Source organism: Venturia canescens, chromosome 4 (assembly GCF_019457755.1).
Source record: "Venturia canescens isolate UGA chromosome 4, ASM1945775v1, whole genome shotgun sequence".
NCBI lineage: Eukaryota > Metazoa > Arthropoda > Insecta > Hymenoptera > Ichneumonidae > Venturia > Venturia canescens.
In genome coordinates, this window is record NC_057424.1 from 7,654,153 (window position 1) to 7,681,856 (window position 27,704).

General features: G+C 36.6%; 6 protein-coding genes across 16 annotated transcripts; 4 read left to right on the plus strand and 2 right to left on the minus strand.

Annotated features, from left to right (window-relative positions):
- Positions 1–83: 83 nt before the first annotated feature.
- On the plus strand, positions 84–3,493 carry Rpt2 (26S proteasome regulatory subunit Rpt2). The gene is made up of 5 exons (XM_043415547.1): positions 84–231; positions 1,003–1,564; positions 1,961–2,347; positions 2,585–2,820; positions 3,258–3,493. The coding sequence occupies exons 1-5, from the start codon at positions 229–231 to the stop codon at positions 3,390–3,392; spliced, it is 1,323 nt and encodes a 440-aa protein (XP_043271482.1). The 5' UTR covers positions 84–228; the 3' UTR covers positions 3,393–3,493.
- A 7-nt stretch (positions 3,494–3,500) lies between these two features.
- Positions 3,501–7,397, minus strand: LOC122408652 (protein YAE1 homolog). Of its 3 annotated transcripts, none has more exons than XM_043415554.1 (3): positions 7,178–7,397; positions 4,224–4,390; positions 3,501–3,947 (listed from the first exon to the last, which is right to left on the minus strand). In XM_043415554.1, the coding sequence occupies exons 1-3, from the start codon at positions 7,209–7,211 to the stop codon at positions 3,579–3,581; spliced, it is 570 nt and encodes a 189-aa protein (XP_043271489.1). In that variant the 5' UTR covers positions 7,212–7,397; the 3' UTR covers positions 3,501–3,578. The 3 variants fall into 3 exon arrangements, with proteins under 3 accessions (XP_043271489.1, XP_043271491.1, XP_043271490.1); XM_043415556.1 differs by lacking the exon at positions 7,178–7,397 and adding an exon at positions 5,049–5,099; XM_043415555.1 differs by lacking the exon at positions 7,178–7,397 and adding an exon at positions 4,866–5,000.
- On the plus strand, positions 4,895–7,344 carry Polr3F (RNA polymerase III subunit F). 4 transcript variants are annotated; one of them, XM_043415549.1, is made up of 6 exons: positions 4,895–5,035; positions 5,376–5,994; positions 6,247–6,495; positions 6,596–6,650; positions 6,738–6,802; positions 7,058–7,344. In XM_043415549.1, the coding sequence occupies exons 1-5, from the start codon at positions 4,953–4,955 to the stop codon at positions 6,779–6,781; spliced, it is 1,050 nt and encodes a 349-aa protein (XP_043271484.1). In that variant the 5' UTR covers positions 4,895–4,952; the 3' UTR covers positions 6,782–6,802; positions 7,058–7,344. The 4 variants fall into 4 exon arrangements, 3 of the variants coding, with proteins under 3 accessions (XP_043271484.1, XP_043271485.1, XP_043271483.1); XR_006260511.1 differs by lacking the exon at positions 7,058–7,344 and having other exon boundaries at positions 6,247–6,519; positions 6,738–6,883; XM_043415550.1 differs by lacking the exon at positions 6,596–6,650 and having other exon boundaries at positions 6,247–6,408.
- A 183-nt stretch (positions 7,398–7,580) lies between the features above and the next one.
- Positions 7,581–19,102, plus strand: Acf (ATP-dependent chromatin assembly factor large subunit). 5 transcript variants are annotated; one of them, XM_043415527.1, is made up of 16 exons: positions 7,581–7,972; positions 8,040–8,253; positions 9,427–9,565; positions 9,760–9,974; positions 10,062–10,272; positions 10,612–10,841; positions 10,978–10,989; positions 11,167–11,834; positions 11,927–12,409; positions 12,620–13,095; positions 13,453–14,229; positions 14,323–14,558; positions 14,678–14,853; positions 15,444–15,557; positions 16,572–16,899; positions 17,758–19,102. In XM_043415527.1, exons 2-16 carry the CDS (start codon positions 8,141–8,143, stop codon positions 18,047–18,049), a joined length of 4,470 nt encoding a protein of 1,489 aa, XP_043271462.1. In that variant the 5' UTR covers positions 7,581–7,972; positions 8,040–8,140; the 3' UTR covers positions 18,050–19,102. The 5 variants fall into 5 exon arrangements, with proteins under 5 accessions (XP_043271462.1, XP_043271461.1, XP_043271464.1 ...); XM_043415526.1 differs by having other exon boundaries at positions 7,581–8,253; XM_043415529.1 differs by having other exon boundaries at positions 7,581–8,253; positions 17,770–19,102.
- A 327-nt stretch (positions 19,103–19,429) lies between these two features.
- roh (reduction of Rh1) lies at positions 19,430–20,511 on the minus strand. Its single transcript, XM_043415558.1, has 3 exons — positions 20,351–20,511; positions 19,799–19,973; positions 19,430–19,638 (listed from the first exon to the last, which is right to left on the minus strand). The coding sequence occupies exons 2-3, from the start codon at positions 19,965–19,967 to the stop codon at positions 19,571–19,573; spliced, it is 237 nt and encodes a 78-aa protein (XP_043271493.1). The 5' UTR covers positions 19,968–19,973; positions 20,351–20,511; the 3' UTR covers positions 19,430–19,570.
- A 1,069-nt stretch (positions 20,512–21,580) lies between these two features.
- On the plus strand, positions 21,581–27,234 carry LOC122408643 (muscle M-line assembly protein unc-89-like). 2 transcript variants are annotated; one of them, XM_043415532.1, is made up of 6 exons: positions 21,581–22,177; positions 22,746–22,844; positions 23,157–25,604; positions 25,680–25,832; positions 25,910–26,063; positions 26,342–27,234. In XM_043415532.1, the coding sequence occupies exons 1-6, from the start codon at positions 22,153–22,155 to the stop codon at positions 26,433–26,435; spliced, it is 2,973 nt and encodes a 990-aa protein (XP_043271467.1). In that variant the 5' UTR covers positions 21,581–22,152; the 3' UTR covers positions 26,436–27,234. The 2 variants fall into 2 exon arrangements, with proteins under 2 accessions (XP_043271467.1, XP_043271468.1); XM_043415533.1 differs by lacking the exon at positions 21,581–22,177 and adding an exon at positions 22,500–22,610.
- The last annotated feature ends 470 nt before the right edge of the window (positions 27,235–27,704 follow it).

The following is a 27,704-nucleotide window of genomic DNA, read 5'->3' on the forward strand; positions in this document are numbered from 1 at the left end:
ATACTAAAAAAAAATCCAGAAATTAATCCAAAAGCAGACGAACAAATTCACGTAGGTGCATATACGTATCGATCGATATATTTATATCGATAAAATAAAATTATATATCGAACGACATCGATTGTTATCGATGGCACTCAAGTTCAAGATGGCCACTGCTGCTTCTGATTTTAACAAAATCCAGTGACTTGTGATTTCGGGTTTACTGTCAAAAAAGACTTCGCGACAATGGTAAGTTCTCTAAACATTCCTAAATTTCATGTATTTTCGTTTCGAATATCCCGATGCGCAAACGTCAATTGATATATTCCATTTTTATTTTAATCTCACATTCATTCATTTATTTAAAAATTTTAAGATATATAGGTTAGCTTCATTGTGATTAAAGTTGGGGAAATTTTTCAAAATTGGATTACATTTTTCGTAAATTCAATTTCATGTCGACATGTTTTGACAACGAATCGTTTACGGACATGAAAAAAGAAAAATGTAACACTCATGACTTCACAAGTTCGCTCAGTGTTTATAATATTTTCACAAACGCCTTTATGAAATTACTAGAGAATAAAACGAATTATTTGCAGACTCAATGAGCAAATCCTTGAAAATTCACTTTTAATCAAAGCTTGCTTTGTCCTTTGTCAGTCTATTATTAAATTTTACCATGACGTACAATGTTTTCTATAGCCACCACAAAATATACTTTTTTTTGTTTCTGTTTTCATTTGGAAACACTTATGAAACATCAATATATAATTGTGATAAAAAACTTTACGCTTGGACTTCCAAAATCTCTTGTATATTGTCGTATTGATTACTTATTTAGAATTGACTTACAACAATAATGTCTTGTTTGAATCAAGCCATACCATTGTGAGGTTTTTTTTTAATGCACAATGAAATTTATGAATTTAAATTAAAATCAATCTTAAAATACTTTATATATATTATGTACGTTTTAGAAAAATGTGCATACCATATATTTTTTTTTATCAACTCCAGGGTCAGAATCAGTCAGGGGCAGGTGGAACAGGGGGTGACAAGAAAGACGACAAAGACAAGAAGAAAAAATATGAACCTCCAATTCCAACGAGAGTAGGTAAAAAGAAACGACGCATAAAGGGACCGGATGTGGCACTTAAGCTGCCTCAGGTAACACCACATACAAGATGCAGGCTGAAGCTTTTGAAGCTCGAGAGGATAAAGGATTATCTTCTGATGGAGGAAGAATTTATAAGGAACCAGGAGAGATTAAAACCTCAGGAGGAAAAGAACGAAGAGGAAAGATCCAAGGTCGATGACCTTCGAGGAACTCCAATGTCAGTCGGAACATTGGAAGAAATAATTGACGACAATCATGCTATAGTTTCAACTTCTGTAGGCTCAGAACACTATGTATCCATTCTATCCTTCGTTGACAAAGATCAACTCGAGCCCGGTTGTTCCGTCCTTCTTAATCATAAAGTTCACGCTGTTGTCGGAGTGCTTGGCGATGATACTGATCCCATGGTCACTGTAATGAAATTGGAAAAAGCACCTCAAGAAACTTATGCCGACATTGGCGGTAATTATTTATTTCTCTTCATTTGAAACTCAATTTTCGTCAATTCTTCCCACTTCCCAATTAGTTTTTTCTACCCATTCAAGATCAAAACTGTACTTCAACTATTATTTTTTTCATGCGAAAGCCTCAGAGGTTTGAAATTTTTTTAATTATGATATTGCTAGCTGGAATTTTATAACAGTACATTTTAAAATGAATATCATTTATTTTTCTATATTGTCAAAACGTTTCTCCCAATTTTCCCTATAGTTATCGCAAGTATATTTAAAATAATCCTACTTCGTTTTGAAGACTTGGAGCACAATTGATTGAGTGAAAAAAGTTCTAGTTTTCTCTTTAAAGTGACTTTTATTCGTGTTATTCATTGTTTTATTTTTTTTCGAAACATTCTTACAGGCCTTGACACACAAATTCAAGAAATCAAAGAGTCTGTAGAATTGCCACTAACCCATCCGGAGTATTACGAGGAAATGGGCATAAAGCCACCAAAAGGTGTTATTCTTTATGGTCCGCCTGGAACGGGAAAAACATTGCTGGCAAAAGCTGTCGCAAATCAAACATCCGCGACGTTCTTGCGAGTCGTCGGTTCGGAACTTATCCAAAAATATTTAGGTGATGGGCCTAAACTTGTTCGCGAATTGTTCCGAGTGGCTGAAGAACATGCACCTTCCATCGTTTTCATCGACGAAATTGATGCCGTGGGCACAAAACGTTACGATAGCAATAGTGGAGGAGAACGTGAAATTCAGAGAACCATGTTGGAATTACTCAATCAACTTGACGGTACGGAAACAAACTGAGAAACGGAATTTTCAACATTTTTACCTGGTTTTATTGATACATTATTTATTTAATTCATCTTGATCTGGTCTTGAGATGGAAGAAAGACGTTTTTTCACATTGTCTTTTCTGTTATTCCCATAATTCATTATTCAAGTGGATATATAATTTTGAGAACTCTTCAAACGAGGAGCCCTACAATTGTTTCATTTATATTTAACCTGTGGATTCGGAATTCAGGTTTCGACAGTCGTGGTGATGTTAAAGTTGTCATGGCAACGAACAGAATTGAAACTCTGGATCCCGCATTGATCAGACCTGGTCGTATCGATCGTAAAATCGAATTTCCACTGCCGGATGAGAAATCGAAAAGACGTATATTCAGCATTCACACAAGCAGAATGACACTCGCACCCGATGTTAATCTTGCGGAACTTATTATGGCTAAAGACGATTTATCAGGCGCTGACATCAAGGTGAATTAGCAACTTTTCGTGATTTAAGCGCATCAAAAACTTTGGAAAAAAAATTCTGATTGTACAAACACCCTCAAATACATATCAATAAGATTTTTCATTACAAATCTTTGAAAGAATATTTTTATATTTCATATGCCTACATCATCTACACGAAAAATTGGATTCAGAGAAATCTTCAGCATATTGAATTCGAATAATGAAAATAAAAATTCTTAATGGTTGAATTTAGTTGGAAGAATACATTTCAATGATCAGCAAAATGTTTGGTCTCGGATCAAGAAATGTTTTCTTAAAAAAATTACTAATTTTTGACATACTTTTCCTAATTGTTAACTCATTCATGATTCAAATTAAAAATGAAAAAATCATGTGCCTGTACGTAAGTGGGAGATTCGTTAAAAAAATATTCAGATAAAATGTAAAATTCTTTCTAGGCGATTTGTACTGAAGCGGGATTGATGGCCCTTCGTGAAAGAAGAATGAAAGTGACCAGCGAGGATTTCAAAAAATCAAAGGAGAGCGTACTGTACCGCAAAAAGGAAGGATCTCCTGAAGGATTGTACTTGTAAGAAAATTCTTGCACATTTTTCTCGCAGATCAAATTTTCTTTTGTATCGCAAACGTATTCGTTAAATATATAAATAAAAATAAATGAAACACCTTGTCGAAACATCCAATGATTTTCATGTCCAAATTTATTCTTCCAGCCAAGTCGTCAAAATATTTTTAAAATATGTACAATTTTATTTAGGAGTTCAATTTTCGAGCGAAACAACATTTATCCTTTTTTCCTTCATGAGAGGCTCGAAATATTCTCGCAAAACTTTTAACCTCGATTCTACGTGTTTTCGATGATCTTCAATTATCTTCGTCGTTGATGAATTCTCGTCCCCTGATGCCCTTTCCTTCGATTCCGATATACAAATGTGACACGCTCCTCTTCTTGTTTTCTCGAGTATTCCAACTATTTCGTCCGGATGTGCATGATCTTTGAAATATATTGACGACAGACCTTTGTACTTTCCCAATTCGAAAGCAGCTTTGAAACCATCCTCGTAACCCTGATCAAAATCTTTTTGGAGAACCGCTTGTGAACCTTCTTCAATTCCGTCACGATATCCGGTCTAGAAATAATAAAAATTGGCCATAAAACCTTGGGCCTTTCGATATTCAAGTTATCCAAAAATATTTTCAAGAAGCCTTCATTTTTTTTATTATTTTGTGTCCATAATTTTTGTAACCTTTGAGAAAAGATAGGATTTTTCGATATGACAAGTTGTTCAAATATTCAAGCTGGAAACGTTTTAAATTTTTGGGCAATGGAATGGAATGCGAAAAATTCTAGGAAGGCATCCTTCAAATAGGGAAAACTCCAACAACGGTCGTTACAAAATAATTACTTTAGAAGCAGCATCAATTACGCGAGTCCACGATTTTTGAGCTATCATCAGTGAATCTTCAGAATCGCTATGGTCGTCCATTTTCATACACATATAAATTGCGATCGACTGAAAATGGCGTTGGCGATGACTGGATTTGTTCCAAATTTCCAAATTTTCAAGAAAATCTGAAAAAAATCAATGGAATTCACGAATCATGATGACTCATGAAAAAAAAAATTTTGAATTTGGGAAGCAATTTATGATAAGACAAAATTAAGACGGAATGAAAAATTCGCATTCCTCCCTACATAACGTACATGAATTCAAAATCCACGTTTCGAAAAATAGACTCCGATGTATTGGAGGTTAGATTCGAAAATATCTTGAATGATTGGAGCTTTTTAATAATTGAATTTTTCTCATTAAATTCTTTATCTGAAATTAACATTTGCCTAAATAATTTTAATTGGCATTCAATGAAAAAGCTATATATAGGAAAAAATTGAATAGAAATTTTTATCTCAAACTCTTGCGTGAATTAAAGTTGACCAGAAAAATATTGGGATTCTCATAAAAATAATGCATACGAAAACAATATGTGAAATAAAAATGACAAATGTTGTATATTAAGAATATAACAACTTTCAAGTCAGGCCTAACCTCTAAATAAGGCGCGAGTTTACAAAACTGCGATCGAGAAAAGCAGAGAAAAGTGTTGACAGTTTTCCGAAAAATATTTTTTTTTAAATGGATGAAAATTCGGAATTAGTCGATGATCCGGAACCGACGAGTTCTAGTGAGCCCGATGATCTCGGGGCTATCGAACAGAGGTAAATTATTTACTTTCTACTATTCGGTGACACCTCACGAAGCGATATATTGTAAGATTTTAAGGTTATGTGTACACTCAGGTATATGAAAAAAATGCTGAGAAACATCGATTCTGGAAAAAAACAATGAAATGATCCTATAATCATTTTACAGTACACAATAATACCAAATCTCAAAAAGTATGATGAAATCTTAAAAAATTTCGTGCATATGAAATTTGCAAATAAAAAACAAGACATTGGGATCGTCATCAGCTTTCTCATAATTAAAATTGGAAATCCACAAATGAAATTCAATAAATGAAAATTCAAATAAATACAATATATTCTATATTTGCAGAATGATTGCACTTGCAAAAACAAAACCAAAGGGTATATCTGATAAGGATATATCAATGGAAATGCCTGATTTGGAACCTCTGCAGAAGGCCCAAATAGTGAACAAGCTTTTGTCCCGAGGATACATCGATTTGTTCAAGCAAGGAGGATCGTTGCTTTATCGATTGAAAGATCCTAACAAAGGAAAAGCTGTAAAAGGAGCAGACAACGAGGAAAAAATAGTTTATTCGATAATAGAGGATGCCGGCAGCAAGGGAATATGGATACGAGATATTCGCTTCAAGTCCAATCTCATGCTGACCCAGTTGAATAAAATATTAAAAAATTTAGAGACAAAAAAACTTATCAAAGCTGTGAAATCTGTAGCAGCAAGCAAAAAGAAAGTTTACATGCTTTACAACCTTGAGCCAGACAGAACTATCACTGGTGGTGCTTGGTATCAGGATCAGGACTTTGAAGCTGAATTTGTTGATGTTCTCAATCAACAATGCTTCAGATTTCTTGATCAAAAACGAGAAGATAATAAAGACTGTAGACTTGGCCCGATCGATGCAAGAAATTCCACTTTTGCATCTTCTAAAGAAGTTTGGAAATTTATTTCTGACCTTGGCATTAGTAAGGTACATCTTTAGAAATTTCCATAAAATTCGGAACCTTTTTTCGTATTTATAGTGGATAAAACTCTGATATGATTTGAAAAAAAAAATTCAAAAGTAATTATCTCATGGGCAGAGTTGAACGAAGAGCTGAAATACTTTGGATCAAATTGAAAAATTATTTCATAACAAAATACCCCCTTTATTTTTTGTGTTTTTCAAATTTTTTTCTATCGCATACTTTCAAAATTTTTTATGACTTTCTATTTTTTACAGGTGAAATTATCAGTGGAAGACCTTGAAATGATTTTGAATACCCTTGTTTATGATGGTAAAGTTGAAAGAATACTTTCGTCAGATGGAAATAATTTATACAGAGCTATACAACCAATGTTGAGTCCACCAGGGCTCATAAAAACTCCCTGTGGAGTTTGCCCGGTAAAAATCGTTTTTTTAAATCTGTTTCGAAGAGGCATATCAGCCTCTCCTATTACATACGAGTCGGAGAAAGTATCTCACCTCAAGGTGATCTACCAGTAAAACTGAAAAGTAGATACATATTTTTTCTTGAACATGCTTGATATTTCAAAAAAATTAAAAAAATTATACGTTATTTTCTTATCAGAAACCGACGTGTATCTACTTTTCGGTTATCAACTCTTCAGTCATGCATCTGATCGGTCAGTTTAAAAGCCGATATTTGTATTGTTCAGAAATGCTCGGTATTTCGGAGAAATAAAAATTCATACGATTATTTTCATTCTTAGGTGAGGAAAAACTGCTGCGACGTTGGAGACGTTTCGCCAATTAAATGCCAATACATCACGGAATGGTTGGATTTGTAACTTTTTTAAATTAGCTTAAGAACCAATTTTTCGAAGACTTCGTAATAAACATTGGGCTGAAAAATCAATGAGAAAATGATTCGTTCAACTTTGACTTTATACTTGAATTGATTATTGTAATTATTTGTTCTGGAAAGTTTGTTTTCACTTGTTTTTCAAAATTTATAGCGATAATGATCACGGTTTTCCACTACGATCCACGTAAAGCACTAGTATGAGTTTTTTCCGTTTCCCTTTTATAGTGAACCGGCATACGAATACACAAATGAAAATTGATCCAAAATTCCATGAAAATTCCCGCTCATTTTCCGAATCGCAAAAATGAATTGAGCCAACTCCCGCCAAATCGAAAATTTTCTTACAATTCGTCGAGCCATTGACGTTTACCAACTTCATCAGAGGATTTCCAAAATGTCGCTTGCCACCTGTCACAAGAAACGCAAGAAGCCCACACTGACAGATTGTGAAATGTCATGAATTAATTGGAATGGCCACAAATTTCGATTTTAATAAATTAAAGATTATCATATATAAAGTATTTATTGTCAATAGTTGAGCTTGATTTAAGATTCCAAGCGTCATGCATCCGTGGCGGCAAAGTCGAATTCCGAAAAGTTGGCACTCCTGTATGAGGGGGAGCCGAGAGCCAATGAGAAACGAGTTTTTCATTTTTTCTTCGTGGTATAATCGAGCTCCGATAGGTCAAAAGCAGTCAAAAGGAAGAGTCTGTCGCGCGCGAGTCAGTTCACAGACGCAAGGCGCACGGTCACCAGTGTGTATCGCTCCTATAGATATATCTATATATGCGTGTACATTGCGCGTTTGGCAAAACGGGAACGTTCTTCGGCGAGAAAGCGAAGAAAAAAAGACATCCACTGTCATACTAAAACGCGATACAACAACGGCGTTTTTTTCCATTGATTCACGATGCTGCTAAAATCGCTTGAAAGACGCACGATCGATTCATCTTAAAATCCCGTTTGATCATAGACTCGGGGAAAGGAAGACCGAAGAAATAATATCGTGTGCACGGTTCGAGAAGATTTTTCTATCTACACTCGCTCGTTCGTAATTCGACAGCGAACGCGGGTATTGTTCTACTGCGTATGTGTTTTTTGAGTGGTGGGTTAGGTGGTCCGCGCTTTTCCGGAAAGAACGTAGGTGCATGAACGTCTCGGCGTGCTCTGCTGCTGCCAATCTTTACAATTGATTTCCTTTTAATAGAGTGAAAAAGTAAGAAAGAAAAGATAAGTATCTCATCAAACTGCTCGTTATTCCGGACGAGAGGAATCGCGGCAGAGATAATAAAACAGTGACGCTCTACAATGCCGTATTTGAGGAAAAAACCGTTTCAACGGCTTCACGTTTCCTCCGACTATAAGGACGACGATGAGGTCTTTCATTGCGAGGTTACGAACGAAGTCTTCAAAGATTACAAGTAAGTCTATCCCTCTTATGGGCATGACAGTCCTTCCGGATTGTTAAAAAAGACAATAGCATTTTCTGTGGCGATAATTTCCTTCGTGACATTTGAACCATTCGATTGTTATCCCTTCACTTCTCATCCAATTGCTCGAGAAACGACTTCGATTTGTCACTGTTAGAACGCCTTTAACGGCGTTCTAACAAATTCTTTTTTTTTTCACATTTCGTTCTCTTGCCAGATCGCGCATTGCAGGCGGCAATGAACTTTACCAACGAATCATACATTCATACTGTTCCAACTTTTTTTACTATATGAAGCAAATATGTAACTCAGTTTCACTAAAGTAAAGATTCATTTCTTGTTTTTTTTTTTTAAAGGTTCCGAATAGCTTTTGATTTTTCTTAATATTCATACAATCTAATCTTATTTCATTTTTTATATTAAAATGAAAAATTGTTAACAGTCAATACAGGGATGATGCCAGGCAGTGGCAAAAAACTAAAAATAGTTGAGTCATTTTCAAACTTCTCAGAGGGTATATGTCATGAAATATAATTTAAAAAACTTTTATTCCATGAGTGAAATTTCATTTCATTTCACCGTAAAACACGGATATTTTTTTAAATCCCATTCTGGAAGATAATCATCCGATGACCTCAATAAAATTTCCAATGTATTTTACTGTATATGCTGAATTCAAATCTTTGTTATGATCAATAATACTTGCAAGCAATAAAGATATTGAGGAGAATGTTTTTTTGACATTTGATATTCTATTAACAATCAAATTGAACACAAGTGCAAAAATATAAGTTGAAAAATAATGATGTTTTCCTTCAAAATAATATTGGAGCTTGCGTTGCTGTAACGCTGCAAAAAAATGTTTTATTGTTTTTGAATTTACCATGATTCTGTATTGTAGGGTAATTTTTTAGGCTCTGAATAGACATTATTGAAAAATGTAAATTTGAATATCAAAAGTTTCATTGTGTTCAGCTATCTAAGCTGAAAAATTCTACTGGGCAATAAAAAATGTATTTTTGAACTCTTAAAAGTCAAGAACTATTTCAAGGTCTTTTTCAACGTGTGTAATTATTAAATGAATCTCGGTATAAACTTTTTATGTTTTTACAGATGTTTTCTTGCAATATTTTATTAACAATATTTTGTTCTGCGTGCTTTCAGTGAATTTTGTGAGAGAATCATTCTATGCAACTCGACCATATGGTCATGCAGTATCACAGGAAAAACCAACATGACATTCGAGGAAGCTCTTGTATGCGAGGAAAATGCAAAGAAAAGTCTCAAGGAATTTCCCATGGAGGTAAACACATTTCTATGGAATAACCGTAACTTGATTTTCTATTTTACATTCATCATCAAACCTTTCAGGTTTTTGCAATTATTGCTTGAAAAAATCCTGAAAATTGGAATTGAATCATGTTTCGGCTGTAAAAACTTTTTCTTTATTTTCATCTTCTGATTTTTTTCACCATGATACGAGTTGTAATATTTCAGCTGAGAATCCCAATATTGTATCTGGCAAATCGGACATGCAGAACCTCTTTTAACGAAATGATAGAAGATGTTTACCAATTTGCAAGAGATCGTTTTTTTGTTGGAGAAATGGTGGAGGCAAGTTTCACAGAAGATTCTTGGTGCGAGTGTCACGTTCTCCAGGTCATTGAACCAACGGAGGCTCAAATAGAAGCATATGTTCCAGAAGCCAATAGGTAACAAAGACTAATAGAAATTAATTTTTACCGTGAAATGTTCTTTGTTTCATGTTTGATATGTATTTTTCCTTCATTTTATTACAGAAATCCACAGGACAGACATTACCATCCACCGGCAAAACTATTCAGATACGAGGTTGAACAACTCGATTGTGGAGATTCCGACGTTAGCCAATTAATGATTGTTGAGGCAGCCCAAGTTAGAAGAAGAAAACAACAGTACAGCAGAGAACGAAACAAGATTTTCCTTAGACTTCTCTGTGAATTGAACAGCAATGGCATCTGGGTCATAAAAGTAAGCTTTTCAAACATTTTCAAATACATTTGATAATATTTCTCTAAAGTATATGGAAATCGGCAATGCATTGATTGTATGACCTAAATTGAATATATTCTCAACTCATTTTAAATGCATTCTCTTGAAATTACAAACAATAGTCACTACGATGAAAAGATTTTGCCGCAAAGTATATTAAGGAGTGTACTTAAATCCGTTTGTTTCATAATGACTTCTGAAAAGAGAAATCAGTTTTTCGAGTTTATGTTCGAAGTGAATTTCGGAAAAGCGAAATTTCCGAAAAAGTTTTTTGGTTTTCGCATTCATTTATTTATTAATCGCCTTTCCGTTGTTTAGGAAAGCGTTCAACAAAAATACGGCATAGCGAAAGTCCGTTTCGATACAATATTTGCCGGACCGTTGCCAGACTTCACCCCGCAACCGAAAAAAATAATCAAACAGAAGCAAGAAACATTGGATAAATTCCTAACGGCGGATACAACGAAACACCGACAGTTCGAGAAACCTGATCCGCTCCGTAAACTCAACGAGACTTCGATCGTCGTTAAAAAATTTCGTAAACCCAGGTAAAATTTTGAAAAAAATTATGTTTAGCTGAAAACTCTACCGTGACAGTAATCTATCGTTAAATTATTTAGCGCATTCTAACCGTGTGTTGTATGTTTTTTGTTTTGCTTCTCTTTGAATATTCCTATTCGAAAGTTCTAAAAAATTGTAAGTATATTATTACACGGCGGAATATTTCAGTTCGACTGGTTATTTATTTTTTTCCGGTTGAAGTTTGTAATAAAAAATATATATCAAAGTGATTCATTGGGATGAAATGATAACCAGCCGAAATGTTGGCAATGTGAAAGCGGATGAAATTGAATAAATTTATATTTTGTACAGAACGAACGGTAGAGTCAAGGAAGATTTGAAAGCTCGTGCTTTAGAGAACAAAGCAAAGAGGCAAGAGCAACGCAACGAAAATCGGGAGCGAAAGAAAGAGGAGAAACAAAAGCTCGCTGCTTTAGCGGCTTACGTTCGTGAATGGAACAAACCTCGTGAGGATCTCGAATGCGAAGATTTGAGACCGTTGCACGAGCCCACAGCGATAAAATGTGGCGTGCCGAACGAGAGTTTCGGAGATTTTGCTATGATACTTGAATTTTTACAATTCTTCAAAGAAGAACTTGAAGTCTCAACGTATTTCCCGAATGGCATCAACTTGGATATTCTGGAAAGAGCCATGATGGTCAAAGAGACTTCAGGATCGTGGAGCGAATTGTTGCAGCTATTGTTAGCAAATATTTTCAAGTATCAGGCGGAGGAAGAAGATGAGATTCATGCTGACGACGGTGGGGACGATGTCAATATGGAACATGGGGTTTCCTCGATGGCCGAAGCCGTCAAACTCGCTACCATGGCTTCCTCTTGGTGCCAAAATCAGCAAGGCTGCCAGCTCTCTGAAATTACGTTGGATCATGTTACCCTAAGTGAGATTTTGCGACAACACCTTCTCAGCTCGGGTGGACGGATCAGCGAAGCTGCTTCCAAATGGCGATACTCTCAACGCGGTAACAATCTTTGTATACATAATAAAAAATATACAATATTTCCTTTTAGGAAATTCAATTTTGATTAAATTGTGAAAAATATTATTCCCTAGGGGGTTATACAAATCATGACGATCCGGCATTACAACTGCGCATGAACGAAGCAAGAATTCTTCGCACACTCGGTCATCGTAGCGTCTGCGAGTTCGATCTTGCCGATCGTCTCACCTTAACAATATGTTTGATAAATCAACTGCTCACATTTGCGTCAATACGCGACGTGATCGAGGAACGTCATGAAAAAGTACATCAAGCACGACGCGAGCTAAAATTATTTCTCCTCGCCGAACAGAAAAAAGAACGCGAAGAAAAAGAGAAAATGAAGGAACGTGAAAAAGACGGCAACAAAGTTGAGCCGGATTTAGAACAAGAACCGAAAAAGGTAACACGCGGCAATCGCGGCGAGGAGAAAAAGCGAGAGGATTATGAAAATAAATTAACGGAATTGCGGCAAGCCTCGAAAGATGATCAAATGATGCTCTATTTGGGCTCTGATCGTTCTCATCGCAGATATTGGCGTTTCCTTTCTATCCCTGGTAAGTTCCTCCTGCTTTTTTTTCCGAAACGCAAAAGATTACATTTTGCTGACACTCAAAAAATTGTTTATCCCACATCTGTGAAAAAAAAGAAAATTAAAAAAAAAACACCAACTACACGAAAAATTATTTTTTCATTTTCGTACATTGATTCGATATTCATAGTATTTTTTTAATCATACAACTGATGAGCGTTATATTGAAAAACAGGACTTTTTGTGGAAAACGATGAATGGTGGCCGGGCACTTGTCTTCGAGACGGAACTCCGTATTTACCAGAACTTCAGGATGGTGATGCAACTTATACGTATCTAAGAAATAAATTCGAAGACGAGCTCAGCGACAAGGAGAACAGCGTTAACAAGGCATCAAAATCTCCCAAAAAAGGTGGTACCGCTGACAAGAATGGTATAAAATCACCGAGAAAAGAATCAAAACAAGATTTCAACGAAATTAGACGGAAGCTCATGTGTTGCACCGGCAATGCCGAATGTCCGGTTCACCGGAAGCGAGCTGAACCAAAGTGGAGTTTTTACGGTATACGAGAGGATCTTGAGGCTGTGATAAATGGTTTAAACAAACGTGGCATCCGGGAAGGCGAACTCAAGAATAATCTCATTCACGAAACCGATAGCTTGATCTCGGTTATTGAAAATTGTCCGAAATACAAACTCAATCCAGAATTGGTGAGTTCACGAATCGTAGTAATATTGTTGCTCTGATTTTCGGCAACTTTTAGAATTTGAAAATATATTGGAAATACTCAAAACTTTCACTTTTCAACCTTTTTTTTCTCGAAAAAGTAAGATTTTTTTAATACCAATTTTTTTCACCACTTGCGAATTTTTCATTTTTTCTGCTCCAAAGCATAAAACACTGTGATGCGTTATTCGAGCACCTTGAAAATTGATAGATAAAAAAATCCTTTCTCGAACGGCCAGTAACATAGAAATTTGATCATACATCTAAGTTTCTATCATCGATCGTTCAACTTGGCACATTCTGCAAATTAAAGTTTTTATTTATTTATCATGTTTTTGCAGTTTGGACCACCTCCAAAGGACACTACGGCCAAGACGTCTAAGAAGAGCAACAAAAACGAAAATTTCAATTTGAATTTCCCCGCAGACATGGCGATCGACGACGTCATGGAGCTGACGCTACGAGACTCGATACTCGATCTCGAGGAGAAATTGTCAGCTGGTTGTCTTGGCTCCTTGAAAGTGAAAGATCGTGATGCCTGGAGAGATGCAATAACAAATGGCAAATACGATAAACAGTGTGACAAACTCGTTTACGGTCCGCACGAGTCCGAAGTTGATCTACCTTTCAATTCAACTCTCGACAAAATAAAGAGCGAATCAAGAAACAGCCGACCCGGCACTCCTGATTCGGAAGTCGGCAGTGCAATCGGAAAAGTTTACAGAGATCCTGGTAAATACCTCGGTCCTCCTGGTGAAAACGACATTACTCCCGATCCTAAACAACAAACCAGCATTAGGCAAATGGCGTGCGCCATTCTCCAACTGTCTAACGCCGTAGAACCGAAATTCTTGAAAAAACCAAGCGGCGCTGACGATAAAGACAAAGTCTCGATCGAAGAAAGTCGCGAAAGATGGGAACAATCGTTGATGGCTTCGACAAGCTGGTCTCAACTTTTCGTTCATCTCAATACACTCGAGAACAAGGTTGCTTGGGGAAAAAGCGTCACTCACGCTCGTTGTCGTGTTTGTCGAAGGAGAAAGAATGCTGAAATTATGCTCCTATGCGACGGCTGCAACAAAGGCCACCATCTTTACTGTTTGAAGCCTAAATTAACGGTTCGTTGAGATCGCTCTTATTTCTCAAAAACTCAATTTTTTTTATTTAGTAAAAACTATTTTCGACTTGTAACCTACTTTTTCAACATACAGACCGTACCCGAAGGCGATTGGTTCTGCTCCAGCTGCAAACCTCGTGAAACAAAGCCGAAAGAAAAAATAAAGAAACGGAAGAAATTCGAAGATGAGTCCGAGGAAGAAACGGTCATTTTGACCAAAGAAACCAGGCACAATCGAGCGAAACGCGTGCCTGACAGTGACTGCGGCGACGTGGAAAACGGGGATGAAGATGGTGACGACGACGATAAAGAAGAAGATACCGATGCAGGGTCCGTACCAAAAATAATTGTTAACAGTTTAACGTTAGAAATTCCGACGATAGCACAATTTCCGAGGAAAGCTTGCCAATCAGTTGAATTTCTTCCAACCGTATTTTTCACGTTTATAGCTCGAAAGCGGAACCCGTGTGTACAAGCTGCCGAGGTAACGGTCGATTGGTTTCGTGTGATTCGTGTCCTCAGCGTTTCCACATCGATTGCCTCGAGCCACCTTTGGTCAGAATCCCTCGTGGCAAGTGGACTTGCCACGACTGTAGAAATCCACGTAAACACTCCAGCAGAATAGGTAAGACAATCGGTCGCAAATAATTGCAATCTTTGGACCGAAGATGCAAGACCAATACTTTCATCAAAGTAAATGAATAAAATAACAATTTTATTTTTGCTTTGGGATTTTCGCATTTCAATGTTGTCTCGTCTCGTTCGGTTTTTTTTTCTCAAAATTTCTTGAACAGGAGTATAATTTCTTTACCTGTTTTCGTCCCATCAATTTACTTGTGGCGTCGGTCGCTTATGTGTACAACGAATTTATCGTATGTTTTATTACCCCTAGTAAGAGTCTATCCCAATTTAAACGAAATTTCGAAAAGTCAGAGTTAGCTTTGGGTGTGCGCCGAAGGAAAACAATTGGCGAATGGACCGAATTTGAGTTCACAGGCTCGTAAACGAACTTTTTGTTAGTGCAAACATAAAAACAAGATATATTCAGTATCATCGACCCCTCTCTATTATCACCGATTTAGTATTGTAAAAGGAGCCAAAAATATCGTAATTTCCAAGGAAAAATGATTCCAACTAACAAGAGTTCGTTTCTGCCCATTTGAACTCAGATTTAGTGCATTCTTCAATGATTTTTCCGTGTATGTGTTTTGATAGTCCGAGGGCGAGAAAGAGAGAGGGACAATGAGAGGCTGAGCGCGGCTGCCGCCCGCTCGCGCATTCACGGCTTCGTCAAGACTCTTCTCACTACAGATTCTGCTGATTGGGACGGTCTGTATTAAAATCGTCTTCAATTTGGCATTAAATCACTGGTTTCACATTTTTCTCTCTTCATTCATTTCGGTCTCGTTGCGGCAGCACCGTCGTATCCCCTTTGTTGGAGGTTTTCTGTGCATGAATTTTTTTGGTCAAATTTTCGGAGAATCCTTCTCTCGGATATCCGATTTTACAGCTAATCGGTTCTGCCGCGTTAAGACTTCAATTATTGACTCTCGTCCAAATCATCGGCTCATTCCATACCCACGAGCTGATCACTGCTAGAAATCCTGATAACCAATGCTCACAAATTAAGCTACTTCCTATTTGAAAGTCAATATTAACGAAGTTTTCAATTATCATGAAAATATGAAAATTGAAAATCGTGCATTTTTTTATACGATTCATCTTCGCTGAATCAATGCTCGAACAATAATACGATCGAAATTTTCAAAATTGGAACCCAACAAAGATCCTTCCTTTCGAGCCGTACTCAAAAGACATTTTTAACTTTGAGCTGCGAATATAACGAACCTTGATCTGGGAATCAAAAATGAAATCTCTCAAAAACCGGAGACAATTCGTGAAAACCACGAACTATCCAAATCTAATTCAAATGATAATCCAGATCTACTTGATTCTAATTCTCGCTTTCCTTATTTCCCAAACCTCTACTCATTTCATATTGTGAATTTTGCTTCCGGTGATATCATCAGATTAAAACAATAACACACATCGATAAAATTATTACAGCACCACTCACTCAAGTAGCAATTTATCATCGATAATTTATCCTGCTTTTGGTTTTATTATTACTGGTCAAATGTTTCAAAGCACGTGTATTGAGTGATTTTATTTATTTAGTCCTGCTAAAAAAGTAAATGAAGTATCATTCAATTAAAGTTTTCTTTTCAAGTTATAAAAAAAACATGAATATGTTTGCTTCGGAACATTTTGATCGATGTATATTTGACGAAATTAGTAAAGATCTCGAGAGAATATTGAAGATGATATTGTTGTTAAAAACAGCCGGAAGCGCGTCGGAGGAAACTACAGCTCGCCAAACGAGACGAACAACAAAGCGTGCGGCATTCGAAGAGAAGTCGACAACAACTCAGCTGAAAGAACTGTTGGCGGATGTAATGAAACATGTTGACTCGTGGCCTTTCTTGACACCCGTTACGATTGACGAGGTTCCGGATTACTACGATTACATTAAAAATCCCATGGATTTTGGCACAATAAAGACTAAACTCGAGAGTGGCAAATATGGGAACGTTAAAGAATTTGTAACCGATTGTCAATTGGTGTTTGAAAACTGTGACACTTATAATCAAGAGCACAGTGTCGTGTACAAGTGAGTATACGTAGCGAAGAATTCACCGGATTATTGTTTTTTGGGTTCGGACGCCAGAGACAACTCGAAGCTTCAATTTTTTTTTTTTATATGATTTTACTAACCCTACATGTGTCGTCGTATAACAGTCGTTTGTCCTTCAGACTAACGTCACTTTTGTTCGCTTTTTCTCATGCTCGTTTCCTGCTTGCTCGCCTCGACGATGTTTGGCCAAAAAAGAATAATTGCATTTTTTTTACGCATGCCAAAATTTTATGTCGCATCAAATTTATTCTTGAATCTCCTACTAAATAAGCCGGCGGATCCCCACCAAAAATGTGGGGCCCTGCCTAACCCAGAATGTGTATTTCTTAATATAACCCTGAACATAATTTGCCTCATTTCACTTTTTCTTTTAATTCATAATTCAGACCGTTAAAGAAGTTTTTCAGATTCTGATTGGAACGAATAAGTAACAAATGGAAAACAATGATATTTTTTATTAGTGCGTTCATGTGAGTTCAGTAAATTCAACGTGTTGTATCCGATTTTCAAAATTCATTTTTCATTTGAATAATTCTGTAGTTTGGCTAATCAATGTAACTGTGTTATAAAATGAAATGTGATTGCAAGATCGAAGCTTCCGTTCGAATTTAACGGGGGCAGAAGATAAAAAACTAACGAATTTAAAGTGCCCATCAATCTCGGCAGCGATCAAGTTGGATTTTCAAGTCTGGATTATAGTAATGTTCGAACACTAGATTTGTCGAGTTTCATAATATTTTTCGATTGAAAGTATCGCAACCATAATCTTTGGCCTCCGAACGAACGAAGCGTTCGCTCAATCTACAGAATTCGGCTATGTCCTTGTAAAAATAGTTTTGTTCACAGGGCCGGTATGCGACTGTCGGCGTACTTTGAGAAAAAATGCAAAGCACTGGGTTTAACGGTGGAAGAAGAGATCGATCAGGCGGAGGAGCAGCCACCTGAGAAAAAGCCGAGACTGGCGAGCAACGGTCTTCATGAGGAGGAAGAGGAGAGCGACGAGGAAGAGGACAATGAAGGGAACGATGCAGAGATGGAGGTGGATGAGGATGAGGATGAGGAAGACGAAGACGAGGAAGAAAATGAAGAAGCTGAAGATGACAACGATTCAACGTACGGAAGTTAAGAATAAAGGGAAACACGATCGATTCTGAGGAATCGTTGATGAGATTTGAAAAACGCGATTAAAATGATGAATCGTATGTACCTTATAAACAAAAATATGTATACTGTATTATAGAACCATCGTAAGCGCGCTCCGTGATTTTCTGTACCTTTACCACTGCGAAAACACGAAAATGCAAACAAAGAAGAAAAAAACGAACAAAAATATCGAACGCGATTCTTGATACTTGTAGCTTCTAATTATTATTATTTTTTTTTAATTACGTTTCTTTTTTTTCTGCTTTCTATCCGAGACTGATTCGTGACACGGATGCACGCAGTATTATTTACCAGAGATTAATGCGAATGGTTGTAATTGGAGCCGTGGCGAAGTGAAAACAAAAAAGGTATACAAAAAAAGTTGCTTCGGAAGAATCTGAGATGTGTATTTGTAGAAATCCTCTGCTGTAACTAAGAAGCCAGTACAAGCGAGAGGACTCGGTACGCTTGAGACCTATAATATCGTAATTATTAATACCCTCTCTCATCTCCTCTTCTCACAAGTAGTTATTCATTAAGTAAATATGATTTCGTTCCAGAATCACTTTTCCCATCATCGTCGGCACTATTTATTAATATTAATTTTCATTGTAAAATTTCACCATCACTGATCAAATTGCAGATTCAGTTTGACGCGAAATTTTCACCCTGTCACACCGTCACCTTTGGCAAACTAACAACTCGAATTTAGCAGTTGAAAAAAAGTTCTCGTGACCTCGCGCGGCTCATAACTATGTTCCAAAATTAATATGATTTCGTTGTAACAATATAACGATTAGACAAAAATGACGGTACTTATCTTTTTTTCCATTGATATATATATTTTTTTCTCTTTACCATCAACATCCGCTAAACCTCGAGTTGTTTGACATTTAGGCTGGGCCTACACGTACAATTTAAGATTCACGAAATGTTATTGTCCATTGAATTGTACACCACAATCATCGAGGGACGGTCGTTTAGAATGATGTATGTTTTATACAATTAATTTGGTAATAAACACCCTCAAAACTGATATTTTTGCTTGTCCTAAACGAAACACCTTTTCTTATATCCTTATAATCCGAAATTGATTTTCAATGTTAATCAACATCTCATCAACGTTGAGTTTTTTCGAAAACTTAATTTCTCATGGAGGTGAGTAATTTTTCTAACAATGAGTGATGAATACGAAATTCCGAACGTACGTCCCATTGGAAACCCAGTTTTGAGAATGATTCAACAATCTCTGTAAAAATTGCAAACATCGGACAAATTCATGTTTTCACTTAAATCTTTTGACTATCAAAAGAAATTAACTGCATACCAAATGAGATTAGAGTACATTCGATGTATCAATTGGTTTAGGGAATAATTCATTGCATTATTTATTGATGTCTGAATTACATGTACGAATTCCTGTTGTTTTTATAACTCGAGTTAATCGATTGCATTTACAGATTGCTACGGATAACTTTTTTCCGACATCTATGTTTTTTTCACCTTAGTGTTCGCCGGAGAATTGCTTCCTTCTGATTTCCTTCCATTTAGCAACATTTTCAGGGTTGTTGACTAAAAAAGAAGAAGAAACATGAAAACCAAATTTGAGAAGTGTGTATATTTTCCAGAAGCATTTCGATCCTTTCATGAATTGATTGTATGAAATTGAATACAATTCTACTGATCGATCAGCAATAGTCACATTAAATATTTAAGTAGTTTCATGTTTTACCTGCGGTAGTGATTTTAGCCATGACCGGAAGGGTCAGGAGGAATCCAAATACGAAATATTTAGCAACCCAAGCATGTTTGTAATAATGAGCAAAAGGAAAGCTCATAAGCTTGGCGGTATAAGTGTACGGATATTTCATCCGACGGTCCACAGGGTTCATTTGCGACATGATGAGCTGCACAGGAAAAGACCAAAACTAAAGATTTTTTCCAAACAATATTTGTTAAGTAATAACAAAATTCAAATACGATAGCAACGAATGCCGATAACTTTGATTATTAGTAATGATGAGAGTAATTAATAAATCTTTGTGAAACACTAAAGAGTTAGGAATTTCGAAGAAACTTCGAGGTCAGTGGAGATCGTTGGGCATGTGGAATATTTTTTTGAGCTTGGACACAGAAGTTTCCAACGTGCTTCAGCATATTTTGAAGACATCGATGTTTTAAGTTTCTTCGGAAATTTTGCCTATGCAACTGATGAAACTCATGTGAACGTTTTCTATAACCGAGAATCGAAAAATAAATGTAAGTAATATTGTTCTTTTTTTACCTCGGTCTGCACTTGACGGATCTCTTGCGATGGATACGTTCACGGCAAAACTTTTACGTAATGGAACTCGTTCAGCTGATGATTTCTCTACTCCTCTATGTCCTCTATACAGGACACGGTCTTACTTACATACAGGTCTGAAAACTCGGCCAGATTTCGAGCGAGGGTCTCTTATTGAAGAAATTTTTTTACTACATTGACCGCTAGAGGCGCAGCTATCTTATAAACCACGATGGTGCGGGACGGTGCGGGGGTGTTGAACAACAAAGACAGCACTAGTAACCGCAATCCCACATCTGCCTATATCCGTCACACCTAACCCCAATGTTTGAAACGTGATGCTGATTCATTTTTATTTAAAATTTGCTGACAGTACCATTCATTCTTTCCAATATTATGATAATTTAATTCAATTTTGAAATGCTTTTTCACAAGAGCTTACTATAGTTGAATAGCAATCAATATACAATAACGTAAAAAGTTCGAATAAGTTTTTGAATAGATATTTTTTTGCAATAATTTATTGGCCGACGTTATACGTTAATATTTATGGTTAAATAAATAACAATACACAATGACGCAAACAATCGGCATTTTTTTTCTTTCAACGATTTAATGCGATATAAATAATTCATGTTTGTTTATACGTCACGTTCAGTTAGATTTTAAGGTTATGATTATCCGGTAGGCAAGATCTCAACACCACGTGGTGTCGATTTTTTTGACAAAAATTTTCATGTGTAAGAGACCTACCCCCACCACCAAAATTTGGGCAGAGTTTCCAGACCTGTATGTAAGACCGTGATACAGAGGAGCTATCAGAGAACAATGCAAACGGTCAAGTAACTTGGTTAAATTACTTCAAAAGTAATTGGTTTGTCAACAGACCATCAGAGACTACAATATCTATATAATTTTTTATGTTACGTTATTTATTATTTTGTTAAATATTTCTTTTTCTTGCATAACGGATATTTATAAGAATAAATTTTCAAGTTTATAGAGTTTTATATATAAGTTATTCACTTTGGTTAGTTTACTGGACACCTTCGCGAATTCCAATTGGAAATTTCAGGAAGTTTCCAACTGTTTTCGAGTGATGATGCGATGTTCTCCCTTCTCCCAATTCTTAAGTGTCTATACTTCAAGTACACCTCCGCCCCCTAATTGAATTCCCAGTTTTTTATTTCATCTTATTGGATTCAGATATATTTGCACACACGGAATCGATTGTTACGTATATTTTTAATTTCTGTTCATTCAAGAATTTCTGAAGTGCTTAAGAAAAATTTACGTTAAAATTATTCTTGGAAAATTATTCATTCAATCGGAAGATCTTTCAACATCAATAATAAAATCTCAGACTACAGCTGTGGTTTCAAAGACACGTTAAATAAAAAACGTCGAGAATAAAATAATAGAATTGCATGGTAATAGTAGGTAATCTTCTAGCGACTGATTCACTTCCAACGTCACCATTGGTTAACAGTCACTGAGGCCCCACATTGGCCAATGAGAATTTTTGAATATCTCTGGTATCAACGAATGAAATGAAGTGACGGCAAAAGAGGGGTGAAAGGAAAGTCGGTTGCGAATTTTGTTATTTCTCGACACTCGACAGCGCCGTGAACGGCAGTTTTAAAAGCATCGCGGTAGTTTCCTGTGGCGTGTTAGTTTTCCGTGCGCGATAAGATAAAAAAAAGTATAATACAACGCCGATTTTAATCGAAGCCGGCCCTTGTTTTCGTTTTTAACCGATATATATATTGAAAAAAACTGAAGTATTCAAAAATTCAGCAAGAATGTCGCCAAGAAAAACGAGACGAGGTACGCTTGTTAAATTTTTATTATCGCCGCGTAGGTTATCTCGTTGAATTCACCAAAACTCCACATGAAAAAAAAAATAAATGCGCGTGCATCTGGTGTGTATTTGGGCGGGCTGAAAACTTAAAGATGGCCGCTGGTTCGGCGGTTCGCATGAACTGTTTCTTTGTTATGATGCAAGATTTTCCCGCTCAAACTCGTTTTCCGCAATTTTATTTTTTCACAATAGATTTCTCTCAATTTTTTCTACAAAAATTCTCCATCATATTTTCGTCAAAACATAGAAATCTTTAATCGTACTATTAAATTCTAATGTAAAATCATGTTCGTATAAATTACTGACAGGATTTTCGTCATGAACATTTATGCAGAAATTTATTTAAATACATAAAGTTTCGGGAGCGTCTTGGGACAAGTATTGATTGTTTATTTTGAGGTAAATAATTTTGAAGAATTTTAAGCTCTATGAACCTCCAAACTTTACATATTTTTTTCTAATCTAATAATAATAGACAAAATGTCATTCATTTTTTTGGTGCTCTTCATTCAGCAATTGGAATATTTATTACAGGTGCAAAGATCGACGATGCTAATGAAACTCTTTTAGAAACAACCATGAAAAAGTCTCTGGAATGTTCTCCGCCAACCAGTGCACGCACACTACGAACACGTAAGACATTTACTTTGCCAGACAATATAAAAATTGTACGTTATAAAATCACATAAAGAAATCTTTATTTTTCAAGATTTGGTTTTATCGAAGCAGTGACAGCATCTTTGTATCTTTGCTGCAAAATTGAGTAACTTTAAAAGTAAATTAGTCAGATTTTTTACTTGAACTATTTAGTAATATTGAGATTCCTTTGTTCAAATAAACTATTTACATTGCTATAGTTTCTGGTAATATTCTCAAACTTATAATGGTAAAAAATAATATTTATCCAATTAATTATTAATTATTGCAACATATTGATTCTTCAAGGACGTCAATTGTCAAAGACTATATCTCAAGATTCAGACGTAGAAGATTCGCCACAGATTAATAAAACACAAAATACGTTAGCCCAAAACACACCGAGGAGTAAAGCTGCCAAATCACGAAAAAAGGCAAAAGCAGATGTAGTTGTACTTGATGAGTCGAGCGCTCAAGATATCGAATCGTCAAGAACAATGAAACGTGGTAGAAGAGGGAAGAACAACGAAGGACCAATCGAGCAGTCGATTCTGTTGGACAATTCGAATGTGAACGATTCACAAGTTGAAAAAGTGCAAGCGACAAAATCGCGCAAGAGAACAACAAAAAAAGAAGATTCGAAAAGCGCGGAGGAAAGCGGGGAAGCAAGGCGAGGAAAGAGAAGGAACGGGATGATTCGAGAAAATGTATCGGTAGTAGGAACCGATACTGAGGTTTTGACGAATTCGGAAACCGAAGAAGTTCCAATGTCGGTCGAGGGCGCGGAAGTTAAACATGCTTCTGATAAAACTCCGGATTCAAGAGTACCGTCGATTTCAACGCCATCGAGTGCACGTTCGGTTGCAAAGCGACGAGGTCGTCCTACTAATAAAACAAGACTGGAAGATTTTACCCCAGAGAGTAGCCCGATAGCGATAAATTTATCGCCACATCGTACAACTAAAACCCCGAGGAAATCACCCATGAATTTTGGTTCGCCAAAGTCACACGCCGAGCAGCCTCTTCGGTTGACAAGAACCCCGAGGAAGTTGCCGGTCGTCGTTGAATCGCCTGCAGGTTCGGAAAAGTCGATCGATTCGTCGATCAACGGTACATCAAAAGAATCGCCAAATCATACAAGCCCAAGTAATACAAATCTCGTCGGGGGGAACAGCGCGAGTAAAAAAAAGCGTACGCCTAAAATAAAATCACCAGTGAAATCGCCTCGTAAAACTCCATCGAAGGATCTCGTAGTGCGCAAATTCTCGAAATCCCCGAAAATCGTGCTCGCAACGCCTAAAGCAAAATCACAGAAGAAGAGTCCTCGGGTAGTTGCGAGCAAAGCCAAGAAATCGCCAAAGCTAAAATCTTCTGCCAAAAGTCCAATTAAGTTGAAGAATCTGAAGAGCCCGACAGAAAAGAGTGAGGATGCAATTGTTGATAAAATCGATTCACCGGCAAGTGCGAAGAAAGAAAAAAGACCGGCCAGTTCAAAGAAATCCGTAACACCTTCAAGTGCGTTAAATCTCAGAGGAATCGAGTCACAGAGTAACAAAGCGTCGCCGCAAACTTCTAAACCCTCGAACTCCCCTAAATACGTAAACCCGAGCGGTCAAACGAATTTGCCGATAGTCGTACTTAACAAAATGCAAGATGAAACAGTGATCACGCCGAAAAAGACGAGGAAATCTTCGTCGCCTAAGAGCAATAACGCCTCGATCGACAGTTCCCTGAAAGTAACACCGATCAAAACCCCAAGTGCCGAGAAACGTATGTCTCAAGGTGGAGAAAGCCCGCGGAGACCCAAATCAACCGTGAAAAAACGTACACCGATCACAGATTCAGGTACGCCATTGAGACCGATCGAAAGTCCTCGTACCAGTTCCGGGAGGATATCGATCGTCAATTCTCTTGGATCAGAAAAGAACACACCAGCAGAGACAAGAATAACGAGAAATGTGGGGGAGAACAACGTACGAATGTTATCGTCGACACCGCGCGAGAGGATTCGTCGATCGTTGAATCTTTCACCGAGTCTTGGTACGTCTTTAACCGCAATTCCTGACAGTCCTCCCATCAACGGGCGACTTGTTGGCAGTTCGACACTAATCACCGAAGGGCGTGCAAACCGGAGTTTGAATATCGAGGACATATCGAATCCGCTTATAAGCGAGGACGATGATTCAATTTCTCTGATCGAAGCCTCGAAAAAAGGAGAAGAAACGTGTTTAGACGGGACCTTTGAAATAGCCAAGAAAAATGTATCAAACAGCGACGAGGCTGAAGAGGAGAAAACTGCTGACGGAACGTACGAATTGATCGAGCCAAAAACACCGGTTTTGCGTCGTAAAGCGGCCAAACGAAGTATAGCAGAGATTGACACGAGCACCGATGAAAGAATAACCAAACGCGCTTGTCGAGTAAGATTTGCAAGTCCGCCACCCAACCTCGAAGAAAATAAGCCGCACGAAACGGGAAGAGCAAAATCGGCTACACCTGGACCACGAGTTAGTGAAAGACGCTTCACTCCCGGAAGCGGCAAAGTTACTGTTCCGAGGAAAATCGCTGACCGTAAGAGATCCAACTCTTTGAGTGACGTTTCTGTTCTGAAAACGCCGATTGCCGCCAGTTCTAAAAGGAGATCGAATTCCACCACCGGTGCGAACGTTGTCCCGATTAGTAAATCCGCTCAACTTGCATCTGTCAACAGACTCAGCAAACCCAGACTCTCGATCCACCAATCAAACAAAAAAACAGGTAAATCCCAGAAAACTGACGAATTCTTATTGTTTTTTTTTTTACAATTTTCTATTTCTCCATCTTTTTATGCAGAGTCGAAAACGCCACTTGCCAGAAAAGTTCCCAATTTCGCTCAAATTCACCAGAAAAAATTCGCCCAAATGGAATCTCTCGTCGACGCCAAAAGGAGAGTCGAAAAACGTCACTTGGCTATAAGCACTCAAATCCCGACAAGTTTATCGAAAGGTTTGTATTATCCGGTCTGATTTTACTTTCCAATATTATTCCATTATACTTTTATTGTTAACATTGGTTTTCAACAGTTAATACAGCCACTCGTTCTAAGCCAAAAATGTCACCGAAAAGTTCGACTCCAAGTGTCCCTGTAAATGGTGCTTACAATCGATATGGATTTAAATTGAGGAAGAATGAGGCTATCAAAATTGTTTCGCAGAAACAACAGCCAGTTCCAAAAAGGTACATTTCTCTCCCTTTGTTCATTCCTGACTAAAGATTTCTTCTAAAATACAGCAAAATTCTGGACAATAATTATAGTTGTTGTATTTTACGATTCATCGGGTTATAAATATTAAATATAATAAAAAAATCTTTTAAATTGCTATTACGAGGAAAACTATGAACATTTTTTGATAACTCAAATTGATGAAATTACGAACAATAAGTTATCCTTCAAAGATTCAAACACGTAAATACTCAAAATGAATAATGAATTTATAACTTTTATTACCCTACAGGGAAACGAAGCAGAGTGAAAATCGAAGCCTTCTCAAAGGTGTGCGCACAAATCGGCGATTCGATTTGATAATGAAGGCCCGGAATATAAATTAAAAAGTGCTACTTTGTCCTTGAAATGCGTACCAACAACATTATTTTTCTGAAATGAATAACTCTGTTCTACTTTTGCTTTTGTCTGTAAAGTTACGATTGTTTTTTTTTCTTTTTTTAATTATTTTATATATATTTTTCCTTGACATGTAACGTAGAAATAAGGTTTAAATAATATTTCACAGAAAAAAAACTACCGTATGTGCAACTCTCGTACTCTCGATCTTAAATTCAGTGCCTTCAGACTCCTCTTTACTCTCCCAACGAAATATGTTGTGAGTTTTTGAAAATTCTTTCGTTTTATATGAATATACGCAAATTGTTTTACAACATTGATAGCACCGAAGTTCTTTCAGAAAAGAATAGAATTTATATTCCTTTTTGGGGTCATGAGTAATGTGAGTTCAAAGTTCTAAAGATTCAACAATTTCGAAAGGAAAAAACTCGAATACATATATTTTTTGAGAACTACACAGTCCTTTTGAACTTACAGTTATATATATATATATATATATAGATAAGTGAATATATATATATATACCAATGAAAATTGTATTATAATATAATTATAAGATCTTTCCTCTCCTTGTACGTTTAATGCTTACGATTTTTTTGGAGCTCATGAAGTGCGGAATAAGACTTGACATGCTCTGAGTACTGTACTACGATAATATGCTTTATCAGTTGGTTTGTGTAAAATGTTTCCTCTAGTTTTTATAAGGATTATTGATATCATCGAAGTTACAAATGTCAAATGTAAAGTTAGCAATTTGCTATAAATAAAAAATGGTTGACACGTCAATTGTGGATTTATTTTAGCTGACTTGCAGTCAACTGTTGGTATATATTCATGAATTTCAAATACTTCTATCCGACATTTTATTGATTTCTATGTTCCTATAAAACTCTCTGAAAACTATTGTACGAAACTAATCTTAATGCACTTTCACTGCATTTTCCTGAACGTGTAGAGTGTAGAGATTCTGACAATTAAAATTCAAAAAAACTGCGCAGCGACCTGAACTGGAGCCGGTGCATCACTCAGCGCAGCTTTTGGCGGTCACCTATTTGAACCATACTATATCATAGCTATATAGTTGAAATCGCTATTGCGGGATCACGGAGAAACCGAAACTAAAGACTGAACATGTACTGATCATTTTAAGTCTGCAAAATCTCACGATTTGAATGCTCTTTTTAGTGTTGGTGGGGACCGTAGAATTTTTTTTCCGTCTCGACGCATTTCGGTCTTTAATTTCGATGTATATATAT